Source organism: Hemiscyllium ocellatum, chromosome 35, assembly GCF_020745735.1.
Source record: "Hemiscyllium ocellatum isolate sHemOce1 chromosome 35, sHemOce1.pat.X.cur, whole genome shotgun sequence".
Lineage (NCBI taxonomy): Eukaryota > Metazoa > Chordata > Chondrichthyes > Orectolobiformes > Hemiscylliidae > Hemiscyllium > Hemiscyllium ocellatum.
Window position 1 is genome coordinate 11450371 of NC_083435.1, and position 14448 is coordinate 11464818.

Here is a 14448-nt window from a genome sequence, read left to right on the forward strand (position 1 = left end):
TGGGATGGCGTTTTTACAGGGGGCAGGATGGGAGGAGGTGTAGTCCAGGTAGCTGTGGGAGTCAGTCAGTTTATAGTAGATGGAATGACTTGCCCAAGGAAATGGTGGAGATTGGTACAATTACTACATTGAAAAGGTACCTGCATGGGTTTATGAATTGAAAAGGTTAGAGGGGTATGGGTCAGGTGCTAACAAATGGGACTAGATTTATTTATGATATCTGGTCAGCATGCACAAGTTAGACTGAAGGGATTGTTGCCGTGCGGTACATCCCGATGGATCTATCTTTTGGCCAAACTAAACTGGGGTTCATTCAATTTTCGGACCCTCCTGGTCCCTCCAGTAAACAGCATATTGCACACGTTAGAAACTCCATGGTTTGTTTGTTGGAACTGTTGGGAGTGTCTTTGTTCTCCAAAGACTGTACAGACTCGAATGGCTAAATAGATGGTGCGTGTATTTTTTTAACGAATGAAGTAAATTTTTGAAATTAAAAAAATTCTGCAGGCAGAAACAAGATGAAGATTCATAAAGCTAAACCTTGCAGCTTTTTTGTGCATTTAATGAACATCTAGAGCATGAGCCCTCCCTCAGACTCCGTCCCGCCCTCCCTTCTGTCTCACTGTCCCTCCACCAAAAGCAACTCTCCAGGCACCTTCACCCTCCTGGGATGGGGTCAAACCCTGTCAGCGTCCTAAACCTGTTTCTCCTTCAAAATATTGTTTTTCACTTGTTCCCAGGTCAAAACCTTTATAAACCATAGTTACTGATTACTCTTTTCTGATAATTGCAGTAAAATCCATCGGGAAGTGATTGAACTGAACGTGTTCACCAGCGCAGTCACATTGAAACTGAAAGTGGTTTGAAACAGGAAGTGCTGAGTGTGAACATGGCTTCCAGACAGCAGCTCCTGAGACTGACCGAGGAGGTAATTTGTCCCATTTGTCTGGATTTCTTCACTGACCCGGTTATACTGGATTGTGGACACAACTTCTGCCGCTCCTGTATCACCCAGAGTTGGGAAAAAAAGGAGATAAACTCCTGCCCGCAATGTAGAGAGGTGTTTCCGGAAAGAAACCTCAGGGTAAATCGGGCCTTAGCGAATCTGGCCGAGGAGGCTCGAAAATTAAAGCTGGATCCGAAAGAGAAGGAAAGTAAACCTCACTGTGAGAAACATCAGGAAGATCTGAAGCTGTTTTGTGAAACTGACAGGAAATTGATCTGTCTGATTTGTCGAGATTCGCGGGAACACAGAGAGCACCGCTTCCTGCCGATCGATGAGGCTGTTGAAATCTACAAGGTCAAAGAGACAATATTTTGTAAAGTGCGCGTTTCATCACATATCCCTGATCCCAGACCTAAACTAACACATCTAATTCTTCAATTTCTTTTCCAATTACAGGATAAGCTGAAATCTGCCTTAGATTCACTCAGAGAGAAGAAATCGGCTGTTCTACAAACTGAACTGACCCAGAAACGGAAGATTTCCGAAGTGAGGGTGAGCTCTCCCTGTGCTGATTCTCTGGGATCTCGGTTAGTTTTGTTCCCTTTACCGCGGGACATTAATGAGGTTTCACATTTCATTTGGTAGGAACAGGCGAGCAGTCTGCAGACCCACATCACATCCGAGTTCACTAAAATGCACCAGATTCTCACTGAGAAAGAGCAGCGTTTACTCAGAGATCTCAGGGAAGAAGAGGAGAGGATTGTAGAACCAATGGAGAAAACCCTTCGAGAGATTCAGGAGAATTTAAATTCCATTGAGGAGGAACTCTCAAAGTTGCAGAAACAGATGGAGCAAAAAGACGAGCTGATATTTCTGAAGGTGAGGGAAGATGTTGCAGGTTATTTCAGACAGATTCGGACCTGATGACAACTGTAAAAATAATGTGGAATGTCGTGGAAAAAAGTGAACTGACCTTGTGACTGTCCAGACGGTTCTGATGTTGTCACTGAAGAAGGATCAATGCTCCCGAAGCGTTCTCTCTGATTTCTTTCCACAGATCCTTCCAAACCTGCTGAGATTTTCCAGTAATTTTTGTTTTTTTACTAACCGCTGCCAAACTATTTGCAAATTCTCGGGAATACCAACATTCTCCCGGGAATGGATTGTGATGTTTTTATTTGTTTTGTTATTATTTCCGTGTTCCCCAAGTTTAATTGTCTCCTGAAACTCACATTGTAATCCAGTTCCAGTTCCATGTGGAGAGAGTGTGTGTGAGCGGGTGTCTGTCTGTCTCCTCCTGAAATCTGTTCCTGCCATCCTCACTGTTTGTGATTCATTTCTTTCAGGAGGAAGCTGGTCGGAAGAGAAGGTAGGACATGCTCTTTACTGACACTCTGCCCAGTTTGCTCAGTAACTCAGGGGCAGGTAATTATGGATTTATTTCCTGGTTAATGGTGCCGCTTTAAAGGGTGATTCATCGGATAACAGTAACTCCGGTTATGGTTCACACACGTGTTTTTTATAAGAAGAAGATTGTTCCAGGTTTTAAACAGTATTAGATTTTATGACACTGTTCTGCAGCATTGTAAACAATGACAAGATGCCTGTAAATACAGCCTGGTTCCGAGGCTGGAAGTGATCACTGCCCTGATTTTTGTGACTGTTTGTGTGACTGTGACCTACCCCCTGACCCTGTGAGAGACACATGGCCCATGTTTCCAGGGAATGGCCATCCCTGTCCCTGCATGGCTTCTGACCAGCCCTAGACAGTCAGAGTTGAAAGGGGGAATAATTTTTGTTTCACTTTTTACAACACTAACTCGCACCATAGCCTTTATAAAGGGAACAATAAATGCAAAATAAAAAACATCTTTAATTAGTGTAACGTCATGTTCTGAGTATTTTACACGAGAGTTGGAAAGTATTGAAATGTGTCACTGAGCTATTAATCCAGGTGATTGCTGTTGGTTTTTGCGGATATTAAAGGAGGAAATTAGAATAGAAAGATGGCGAGGTTCAGGGAGGGAATTCCAGAGCTGAGGGTCTGGGCAGCTGAAGGCCCAACCTCCAATGGGTGGTAGGGGGTGGGGTGTGTGGGGAGCAGAGAGAGACTAAAATCGGAGATGGTCAGAGGCTGGAAGTAGAGGAGCAGGATTCTCAGAGGGTTGTGGGACCCATGTATTACACAGTTGGATATGAGGCTTTTAGATGTTTCCGGTTTTTTGTCTCTGTTCCACAAGCTCTGTTTATAATACGGCAAGGGGATGGAGGAAACGTATATTATCTCCTGCGGTGTGTGATGTCTCAGTACCTAATCTGTTATCAGGACATGGGCCTTTCTCTGGACCTGGGTGTTTCCAATCATTGCCCTTGCATTATCGAATTCTTGTTGGATCAGTTACAAAAATAAGATGAACATTTCACTTTCTATCCCATTGACTCAAACATGAAAAATGCGGAATGCTTGAATATATAAATGTTTTCATAAATGTTCGAACAAAACAGAGTTTATGATATCATCTGTTTAATGCTTACAGGAGAAGTAATGAGACAAAGACACTCTCAGCTGCTGATGGCTCTCTGTCTCTCGGACAGTTCACTGGCCCTTTACACTACACAGTCTGGAGAGAAATGTTGCACACTATTAACCCAGGTAAACACGGGTATTCATTTTTCTGATGGTAGATCCAGTTGTGTCAGGTCTCGAAGGGCCCAGTTTACATTCTCACATCAGTAGTTGTTAATTCTGGGAGATTCTCCCTGGAAACATTGTATTTTCTCTGGGTCCATTTGGGTAAGTGTCTGAAGCCATCAGCTCTGTGTGTGAGAGCAGTGAAGGGTTCTGGATTAAAGTGGTGCTGGAAAAGCGCAGAAGGTCAGGCAGCATCCGAAGTGCAGGAAAATCTATTCCCGATGAAGGGCTTTTGCCAGAAACGTCGATTTTCCTGCTGCTCAGATACTGCCTGACCTGCTGTGCTTTTCCAGTACCACTCTAATCTAGACTCTGGTTTCCAGCATCTGCAGTCTTTGTTGTTACCCAGTGAAGGGTTCTGTCGAACCAGAGGAATAGAGCACGGAAACAGGATTTCTAGAGTAGACTGGGCTGGCTCCATCTGGTGAGACATTGGAGGAAAGGTTTCTATCATAATATCAAAAGGCATGTAGACATTTAAGAGCCAGTGTTAACAGGCACTTATCTAAAGGGGGTTGTGAGAGAAACAAAACACAAATTCCTTGGAAAGCTCCCCAGGTCTTCCAGCATCTGTGGAGAGAAATCAGAGTTAACCTTTCAGATTGAGTGATCTTTCCTCAAAGCTGATAGTAGCTGGTAAAAGTCGGTTTATATGCAGAAGGTACAGTGGGGGAGGAGGTAAGCAGGAAATGATAGGTGGGGATCGTCCGAAACAGAGAGAAGTACAGTTAGAAAGACAGAAGAAAATGTATAACGATTTTGTTAGGAGAGTGAATACCTGGTGATAGAGACTGTTAATGCCAAATAATAGGCAGAGTATAATGGCAGTGAAAACAAAACCCGGTGTGTGGGGTAGGGGTCTAGGTCATGATAGAGCTCTGGGACTAGAATTATTGCCCTTGTAATTGAGTCCACAGAACTGCAGGGTCTGTAAGTGGAAAATGAGATGTCGTTCTTCCAGACTGCGCAGAGCTTCAGTGGAGCACTGCAGCAAGCCAGAGACAGAGATGTTGCCCAGAGAATAGGATGGTATGTTAAAGTGGTTGGTAACTGGAAGCTCAGGGTCCTTTTTCTTAAATGGCAGAACACAGATGCTTTGTTTCCCCAATACAGAGGAGACCAACTTGTGAACAGTGAATGCAAGAGACTAGATTGTGTGAAGTGTGACCTCACCTTGCAGGTGTGTTGGACCCTTGAATACTGGAGGTAAATGGGAAGGTGTTGTACCTTTGACGGTTGCTGAGGATGTTGCTGTGGGGCTGTGGGTGCATGTTGGGAGTGAAGGAAGAGAGCATCAGGGTGATTGGAAGGTAATGGTCCATGTGAAAGGCTGACAAGGGAGAAGAGGGAAATATATGCCTGGTGGTGACATCTTACTTGCAGGTGGCGGAAATGGTGTCTGATGCTCGTCTGGTTGTAGATGCTGGTGGGATGGTAGGTTGGGACAAGGGGAACACTATCGTTGTTGTGGCAGAAAAGAGAGGGGGTGGGGGCAGAAGTGTGGGAGGTGTCGGACCAGATTGAAAGCACTCTCAATGACAGTGCTGGTGAATCCTCAGTTGAGGAAGGATGTGGGCATTTCCGAGGCTCCCTTGTCAATGTTTGCTTTGTCAGAGCAGATGGAATGGAGACGGAGGAACTGGGAGGATGGAATAGAGTGTTTACAGGAAGCAGGGTGTGAGAATGTATACTCTACGTAGCAGGAGAAATGGGATTATAGTGGATATTATTGGTCAGTCTATCCCCAGAAATGGAAACAGACATGTCAAGGAAGAGAAAGAGCAATCACAGATCGACCAGGTGAAGGTGAGGGTGATGTGGAAGTTGGACATTATCAGTGTGAGAATGAGGGGAGGGGGAAGAGGATGTTTGAGTGTGGAAGGTGGGATTTAGGTGGTTCAGCGAAGAGAAGGAGTTGCAAATACTGAGAGATTACATTGTGTAATGGAAGGCGTGTGATGGTCTTACTGAAGTGGTCAATGATGAAAACTGTAGCAGATAAATAGCAACTGAAAGAACAGTGGATGCTGTAAATAAGAGACAAAAACAGAAGTTGCTTGAAAAGCTCAGCACATCTGGCAGCATCTGTGGAGAGAAATCAGAGTTAATGTTTTGGATTGAGTGACCCTTCCTCAGAACTGACGGCAGCTCAGAAAATGTCGTTTATATGCAGACATTAGTGTGGGGATTGGGGTAAGGACTGTACGATATCTGGGCACAGAGCCTAAAGACAAGGAAGAACAGTGGGACAGAGAAAGGAATCGATAACAGTCAGTCTCAGAGGGTGAGGAACTGTTGATGGGGAAGGTTTGTGGCTAACAATGGGTTGTGTGTAATACCAGACTCTGAATGACGAGGCCTAATGTGATGGGGTTGAGGGAAGGCCATGGGAGCGCTCAATTCTTAAAATTATTGAATTCGATATTGAGGCAGGGAGGCTGCAGAGTCCAGAAGTGGAAAATGAGGTGCTGTTCTTGGCAAGAAAGTGTGTTGCTGGTTAAAGCGCAGCAGGTCAGGCAGCATCCAAGGAACAGGAAATTCGACGTTTCGGGCAAAAGCCCTTCATCAGGAATGAGGAAAGTGTGTCCAGCAGGCTAAGATAAAAGGTAGGGAGGAGGGACTTGGGGGAGGGGCGATGGAGACGTGATAGGTGGAAGGAGGTCAAGGTGAGGGTGATAGGCCGGAGTGGGGTGGGGACGGAGAGGTCAGGAAGGAGGTTGCAAGGTTAGGAGAGCGGTGCTGAGTTCAAGGGAATCGACTGAGACAAGGTGGGGGCAGGGGAAATGAGGAAATTGGAGAAATCTGAGTTCATCCCTTGTGGGGGCGGGGTTACGCGTGATGACGAAAGTCGGCGCGGGGGAGCAGACATCTGAGGCGTTGTGGTCGTGCAGGTTAGTGATGTTGACACCTGAGGCATTGTGGTGTGCAGGTTGACACCTGAAGCGTTGTGGTCGTGCAGATGATCTCCGCCTCCACGCCGACGTTCGTCATCACGCATGACCCCGTCCCCACACCAAGCTTCGTCACCACATCTAACCACGCCCCTACGCCGATCTCTGTCCCCGCCCCCGCCCCTAACCACGCCCCCACTCCAAGCTCTGGTCGCACACTACGTCCTAGTTCCCAACCTTGCCGGATCTTCACCATCTCTCCAGACCTCCACCTCTCTGAGGATGAAAGATCAGTCCTCAGCAGAGGCCTCAGCTTCATTCCCCTACGCCCTCGGATTAATGAGTTCAACACGCGGCGAGATATTGAACAATTCTTCCGCCGCCTTCACCTCCGTGCCTACTTTTACAACCAAGACTCCCGCCCACCCTCTGACGACCCCTTCTCCCGAATCCAACACACCCCCTCCACCTGGACACCCCGTGCTGGCCTCTTACTCACCCTCGATCTATTTATAGCCAACTGCCGCCGCGACATTAACTGACTCAACCTGTCCACCCCTCCCACCCACTCCAACCTCTCACCCTCAGAACGTGCAGCCCTCCACTCCGTCCGCTCCAACCCCAACCTCACCATCAAACCCTCAGACAAGGAAGGCGCGGTAGTAGTTTGGCACACAGACCTTTATACCGCTGAGGCCAAACGCCAGCTCGCGGACGCTTCCTCCTATTGCCCCCTTGACCATGACCCCACCTCCCACCACCAAACCATCATCTCCCAGACCATCCATAACCTCATCACCTCAGGGGATCTCCCATCCACCGCCTCCAACCTCATCATCCCACAACCCCGCACCACCCGTTTCTACGTCCTGCCCAAAATCCACAACCCTGACTGCCCCGGCTGACCCATTGTCTCAGCCTGCTCCTGCCCCACTGAACTCATCTCCGCGTACCTCGACATGGTTCTGTCCCCTTTAGTCCAAGAACTCCCCACCTACGTTCGGGACACCACCCACGCCCTCCACCTCCTCCATGATTTTCACTTACACGGTCCCCATCGCCTTATCTTCACAATGGACATCCAGTCCCTGTACACCTCCATTCCCCATCACGAAGGACTCAAAGCCCTCCACTTCTTCCTTTCCTGCCGCACCAACCAGTACCCTTCCACTGACACCCTCCTTCGACTGACTGAACTGGACATCACCCTGAATAACTCCTCTTTCGATTCCTTCCACTTCTTCCAAACTAAAGGAGTTGCCATGGGCACCCGCATGGGCCCCAGCTATACCTGTCTCTTGGTAGGATATGTGGAACAGTCCATCTTCTGCAACGCCACTGGCACCACCCCCCACCTTTTCCTCCGCTACATCGATGACTGTATTGGCGCTGCCTCGTGCTCCCACGAGTAGGTTGAACAGTTCATCAACTTTACCAACACCTTCCATCCCGACCTCAAATTCACCTGGACTGTCTCAGACTCCACCCTCCCCTTCCTAGACCTTTCCATTTCTATCTCGGGCGACCGAATCAACACAGACATCTACTATAAACCGACTGACTCCCACAGCTACCTGGACTACATCTCCTCCCATCCTGCCCCCTGTAAAAACGCCATCCCATATTCCCAATTCCTTTGTCTCCGCCACATCTGCTCCCAGGAGGACCAGTTCCAATACCGTACAGCCCAGATGGCCTCCTTCTTCAAGGAACGCAGATTCCCTCCAGGCGTGATCGACGATGCCCTCCACCGCATCTCCTCCACTTCCCGCTCCTCCGCCCTTGAGCCCCGCCCCTCCAACCGCCACCAAGACAGAACCCCAGTGGTTCTCACCTACCAATCCACCAACCTCCGTATACAGCGTATCATTCGCCGTCATTTCCGCCACCTCCAAACGGACCTCACCACCAGGGATATATTTCCCTCCCCTCCCTGATCAGCGTTCCGCAAAGACCACTCCCTTCGTGACTCCCTCATCAGGTCCACACCCTCCACCAACTCAACCTCCACTCCCAGCACCTTCCCCTGAAACCGCAGGAAATGCAAAACTTGCGCCCACACCTCCTCCCTTACCTCTCTCCAAAGCCCCAAGGGATCCTTCCATATCCGCCACAAATTCACCTGCACCTCCACACACATCATCTATTGCATCCGCTGCACCCGATGTGGCCTCCTCTACATTGGGGAGACGGGCCGCCTACTTGCAGAACGCTTCAGGGAACGCCTCTGGGACGCCCGGACCAACCAACCAACTCAACCACCCCGTGGCTCAACACTTTAACTCTCCCTCCCACTCCACCGAGGGCATGCAAGTCCTTGGACTCCTCCATCTCCAGAACATAACAACACGACGGTTGAAGGAAGAGCGCCTCATCTTCCGCCTGGGAACACTCCAACCACAAGGGATGAACTCAGATTTCTCCAGTTTCCTCACTTCCCGTCCCCCCCACCTTGTCTCAGTCGATTCCCTCGAACTCAGCACTGCCCTCCTAACCTGCAATCTTCTTCCTGACCTCTCCACCCCCACCCCACTCCGGCCTATCACCCTCACCTTGACCTCCTTCCACCTATCACATCTCCATCATCCCTCCCCCAAGTCCCTCCTCTATACCTTTTATCTTAGCCAGCCTGGCACACTCTCCTCATTCCTGATGAAGGGCTCTGGCCCGAAACGTCGAATTTCCTGTTCCTTGGATGCTGCCTGACCTGCTGTGCTTTAACCAGCAACACATTTTCAGCTCTCTACAGTCAGCCCTGCCTCTGCTGAGGGCCACATTCTCTCAGAATTGCAAAGGACCCAATCTGTACTACATCCACAGGAGAATTCATACTCTCAACAAACAGTACTTCAACTCCATCTCAAACATCAAAAATTGTAATTTTCTCCACTTTTATCCACCCACCTCCATAACCAGCGCTCCTCAAGCATTCCAGAAGATTCCCCTGGCCTCGGAAACGCCATTAGCCATGCGGCTGATGCAGCTTCCACGCTGATTGATGATGTCACTTCCGCCCCCATCATGGCCACTACCAAAGCCACTTCTGGCCCTCACATCATCGCTGATGCCACACGCTCAGTGACTTCCGCCACCCCTACTGCCGTGTCTGCCACCACTTCCACCCCCACCAGCGCCACTCACCTGCAGTCTGCTGACACGTCCTCCACAGACCCCACTGTCACTATCCCCACCTCCCAGAACCCAGAGGGGCACATTACTCCTGCTCATGACTCCACCCCCATTCCCCCACCATCACACCCACTCCAGGTACTGGCTCCGTCCCCACTCCGAGCTCCACACCCACACCAGATCCCAGCTCCCAGCCCTACTGAGTTTTCACCATCCCTCCAGACCTCCCCCTCACTGAGGACGAACGATCAGTCCTCAACAAAGGACTCACCTTCATCCCCCTCCTTCCACGCATCAATGAATTTAACACATGCCGTGACGTCGAACAATTCTTCCGTCGCCTCCACCTCCGAGCTTACTTTCACAATCAGGATTCCTGCCCACCTTCCGAGGACCCCTTCACCCACCTCCAACACACTGCATCCACCTGGACACCCCGCGCTGGCCTATTACCTGTCCTCGACCTCTTCATTTCCAACTGCCGCCGGGACATTAACCACCTCAACCTGTCTACCTCCCTCCCCCATTCTAACCTCTCACCCTCACAACGCGCAGCCCTCCAATCCCTCTGCTCCAATCCCAACCTCACCATAAAGCCAGCGGATAAAGGGGGTGCAGTGGTAGTCTGGCGCACTGACCTCTACACCACTGAAGCTAAACACCAACTCGAGGACACCTCTTCCTACTGGCTCCTAGACCATGATCCCACCCCTCATCACCAAACCATCATTTCCCAGACCATGCAGAACCTCAGCACCTCAGGAGATCTCCCACCCGCAGCTTCTAACCTCATAGTCCGGGAACCCCGCACTGCCTGGTTCTACCTCCTTCCCAAGATCCACAAGCCTAACCACCCTGGCCGACCAATTGTCTCAGCATGCTCCTGCCCCACTGAAACTCATCTCTACCTACCTCGACACTGTCCTATCCCCCCAGTCCAGGAACTCCCAACATACATTCGAGACACCACCCACACCCTCCACCTCCTCCAAGACTTCCGTTTCCCCAGCCCACAACGACTCATCTTCAACATGGATATCCAATCCCTCTACACCTCCATCCACCATGACCAGGGCCTCCAAGACCTTCGTTTTTTCCTCTCCAGACATCCCAACAGTACCCTTCCACCGACACTCTCATTTGTTTGGCTGAAGTGGTCCTCAACCTTAACAATTTCTCCTTTGAATCCTCCCACTTCCTCCAGACCAAAGGGGTAGCCATGGGCACACGTATGGGCCCCAGCTACGCCTGTCTCTTTGTTGACTACGTAGAACAGTTGATCTTCTGTTGGTCGTCCCTGCTGATTACACTTGCAGGAAGTGCACCGATCTCCAGCTCCTCCAAAACCATGTTAGGGAACTGGAGCTGGAGTTGGATGAACTTAGGATCATTCGGGAGGCAGAGGGGGTCATAGATCGGAGCTTTAGGGAAGTAGTAACTTCAAAGATTGTAGACAGATGGGTGACAGTGAGAGGGACTGGGAGGAAGCAACCAGTGGAGAGACCCCCTGTGGTCATTCCCCTCAAGAAGAAGTATACCGTTTTGGATACATGTGGGGGGGGACTACTTATCAGGGGTAAGCAATGCGGTCAGGCCTCTGGCACGAAGCCTGTCCCCGTTGCTCAGAAGGGAAGGGTGGAGAAGAGCAGAGCAATAGTTATTGGAGACTCGATAGTTCAGGGCACAGATAGGCGGTTTTGTGGGGTCGAGAGTATGTTGCCTCCCAGGTGCAAGGGTACGTGATGTCTCTGATCGTGTTTTCCGGGTCCTTAAGGGGGAAGGGGAGCAGTCCGAAGTCGTGGTCCACATTGGCACCAACGACATAGGTAGGAAGAGAGAAGAGCATGTTAGGCAGGCTTTCAGGGAGCTAGGTTGGAAGCTCAGAGTTAGAACAAATAGGGTTGTTGTCTCTGAATTATTACCTGTGCCACGTGATAGAGAGTCAAGGAATAGGGAGAGAGAGCAGTTAAATGAGTGGCTACAGGGATGGTGCAGGAGGGAGGGATTCCAGTTTCTGGATAACTGGGGTTCTTTCTGGGGAAGGTGGAATCTCTATAAACATGATGGTCTACACCTGAACCTGAGGGGCACCAGTATCCTTGGGGGGAGGTTTGCTAGTGCTCTTTCAGGGGGTTTAAACTAACTCTGCAGGGGCATGGGAACCTAGACTGTAGGTTTAGGATGCAGGGCCTGGAGTGTAGGGAGGTTAGGAACCAGGCATCAATCTCGAAGAAGGGTGCCTGTAAGCAGGAAACTGACTTGAAGTGTTATACTTCAATGCAAGAAGTATATGAAATAAGGTAGGTGAACTTGCAGCCTGGGTTGATGCTTGGGAGTTCGATGTTCTGGCTATTACGGAGACATGGGTAGAACAGGGACAAGATTGGTTGTTGCAGGTTCCAGGGTTTAAATGTTTTAGTAGGGTCAGAGGTGGGGGTAAAAGAGGGGGAGGTGTGGCATTGCTTGTCAAAGATAGTATTACAGCAGTGGAAAGGACGATGGATGAAGACTCGCCATCTGAGGTAGTTTGGGCTGAGCGTAGAAATAGGAAAGGTGAGGTCACCGTGTTAGGAGTTTTCTACACGCTTCCTAATAGTCCGAGAGACGTAGAAGAAAGTACTGCGAGGATGATTCAGGAGAAGAGTGAAAGTAATAGGATGGTTGTTATGGGGGACTTTAACTTTCCAGCTATTGACTGGGAAAGCTACAGCTCGAGTACGTTAGATGGGTCGGTGTTTGTCCAATATGTGCAGGAGGGTTTCCGGACACGATAGACAGGCCAACAAAAGGTGAGGCCATACTGGATTTGGTTCTGGGTAACGAACCAGGCCAGGTGTTAGAATTGGAAGTAGGTGAGCACTTTGGGAACAGTGACCACAATTCGGTGACTTTTACTCCAGTGATGGAGAGGGATAAGTGTGCTCTACAGGGTAAGAGTTATAGCTGGGGTCAGGGAAATTATGATGCGGTGAGTCATGACTTAGGATGCGTGGCTTGGAAAAGTAGGCTTCAAAGGAAGGGTGCAATCGATATGTGGAGCTTGTTCAAGGAACAACTACTGAGTGTCCTTGATGAGTATGTACCTGTCAGGCAGGGAGGAAAGAGTTGTGTGAGGGAGCCGTGGTTTAAAAAGGAATTGGAATCTTTTGTTAAAGGGAAGAGGGCGGCCTATGTAAAGATGAGGCGTGAAGGTTCAATTGGGGCGATTGAGAGTTATAAGGTAGCCAGGAAGGATCTCAAGAGAGAGCTAAGAGCAACAAGGAGGGGACATGAAAAGTCCTTGGTTGATAGGATTAGGGAAAACCCAAAGGCTTTCGATAGGTATGTCAGGAATAAAAGGATGACTAGGGTAGGAATAGGCCCTGTCATGGTTAGTAGTGGGAATTTGCGTGTGGAGGCTGAAGAAATTGGGGAGAAACTGAATGAATACTTTTCGTCAGTATTCACTCAGGAACAGGACATTGTTGCTGATGTGAATATTGAGTCACAATTAATTAGAATGGATGGCTTTGAAATATATAGGGAAGAAGTGTTGGAAATTCTGGAAAGGGTGAATGTAGATAAGTCCCCTGGGCCTGATGGCATTTATCCTAGGATTCTCTGGGAAGCAAGGGAGGAGATTGCAGAGCCATTGGCCTTGATTTTTATGTCCTCGTTGTCTACGGGAATAGTGCCAGAAGACTGGAGGATAGCAAATATGATTCCCTTGTTCAAGACGGAGAGTAGGGATCACCCTAGTAACTATAGGCCGGTGAGTCTTACCTCTGTTGTGGGCAAAGTCTTAGAGAGAATTGTAAGGGATAAGATTTATGAACATCTGGATAGGAATAATGTGATCAAGGATAGTCAGCATGGTTTTGTGAAGGGCCGGTCGTGCCTCACAAACCTTTTTGAATTATTTGAGAAGGTGACTAAGGAGGTGGACGAGGGTAAAGCGGTAGATGTGGTGTATATGGATTTTAGTAAGGCATTTGATAAGGTTCCCCATGGTAGACTACTGCAAAAAATACGGAGGTATGGCATTGAGGCGGAGTTGGAGGTTTTTATTAGGAAGTAGCTGGCTGGAAGAAGACAGAGGGTAGTAGTTGATGGTAAAGGTTCATTTTGGAGTGCAGTTACCAGCGGTGTTCTGCAAGGATCTGTTCTGGGACCATTGCTGCTTGTCATTTTTATAAATGACCTGGAGGAGGGGCTAGAAGGTTGGGTGAGCAAGTTTGCGGATGATACGAAAGTCGGTGGAGTTGTTGAGAGTGAGGAAGGATGTGGCAGGTTACAGCGGAATATAGATAAGCTGCAGAGCTGGGCAGAAAGGTGGCAAATGGAGTTCAATGTCGCTAAGTGTGAAGTGATTCACTTTGGTAAGAGAAACAAGATGGAGTACTGGGCTAATGGTCGGATACTTGGTAGTGTGGATGAGCAGAGGGATCTTGGTGTCCATGTACACAGATCTCTGAAAGTTGCCACCCAGGTAAATAGTGCTGTGAAGAAGGCATATGGTGTACTGGGCTTTATTGGTAGGGGAATTGAGTTCCGGAGTGCTGAGGTCATGTTGCAGTTGTATAAGACTCTGGTGCGGCCGTATCTGGAGTATTGTGTGCAGTTTTGGTCGCCATACTATAGGAAGGATGTGGAGGCACTGGAATGGGTGCAGAGGAGGTTTACCACGATGTTGCCTGGTATGATAGGAAGATCGTATGAGGAAAGGCTGAGGCACTTGGGGCTGTTTTCACTGTAGAAAAGAAGGTTTAGGGGTGACTTGATAGAGGTGTACAAGATGATTAGGGATTTAG

The 14448-nt window shown here is 49.0% G+C and overlaps 1 protein-coding gene across 1 annotated transcript in view; it reads left to right on the top strand.

Moving 5' to 3' along the window:
- The first annotated feature begins 681 nt into the window (after positions 1-681).
- The window catches only part of LOC132832963 (zinc-binding protein A33-like), a 36950-nt gene continuing 23183 nt past the window's right edge, over positions 682-14448 (top strand). The window contains exons 1-5 of the mRNA XM_060851210.1: positions 682-1300; positions 1403-1498; positions 1592-1825; positions 2293-2315; positions 3484-3599. Coding sequence (XP_060707193.1) covers positions 890-1300; positions 1403-1498; positions 1592-1825; positions 2293-2315; positions 3484-3599 — 880 coding nt within the window. The 5' untranslated portion in view covers positions 682-889. The remainder of the gene's footprint in view (positions 1301-1402; positions 1499-1591; positions 1826-2292; positions 2316-3483; positions 3600-14448) is intronic.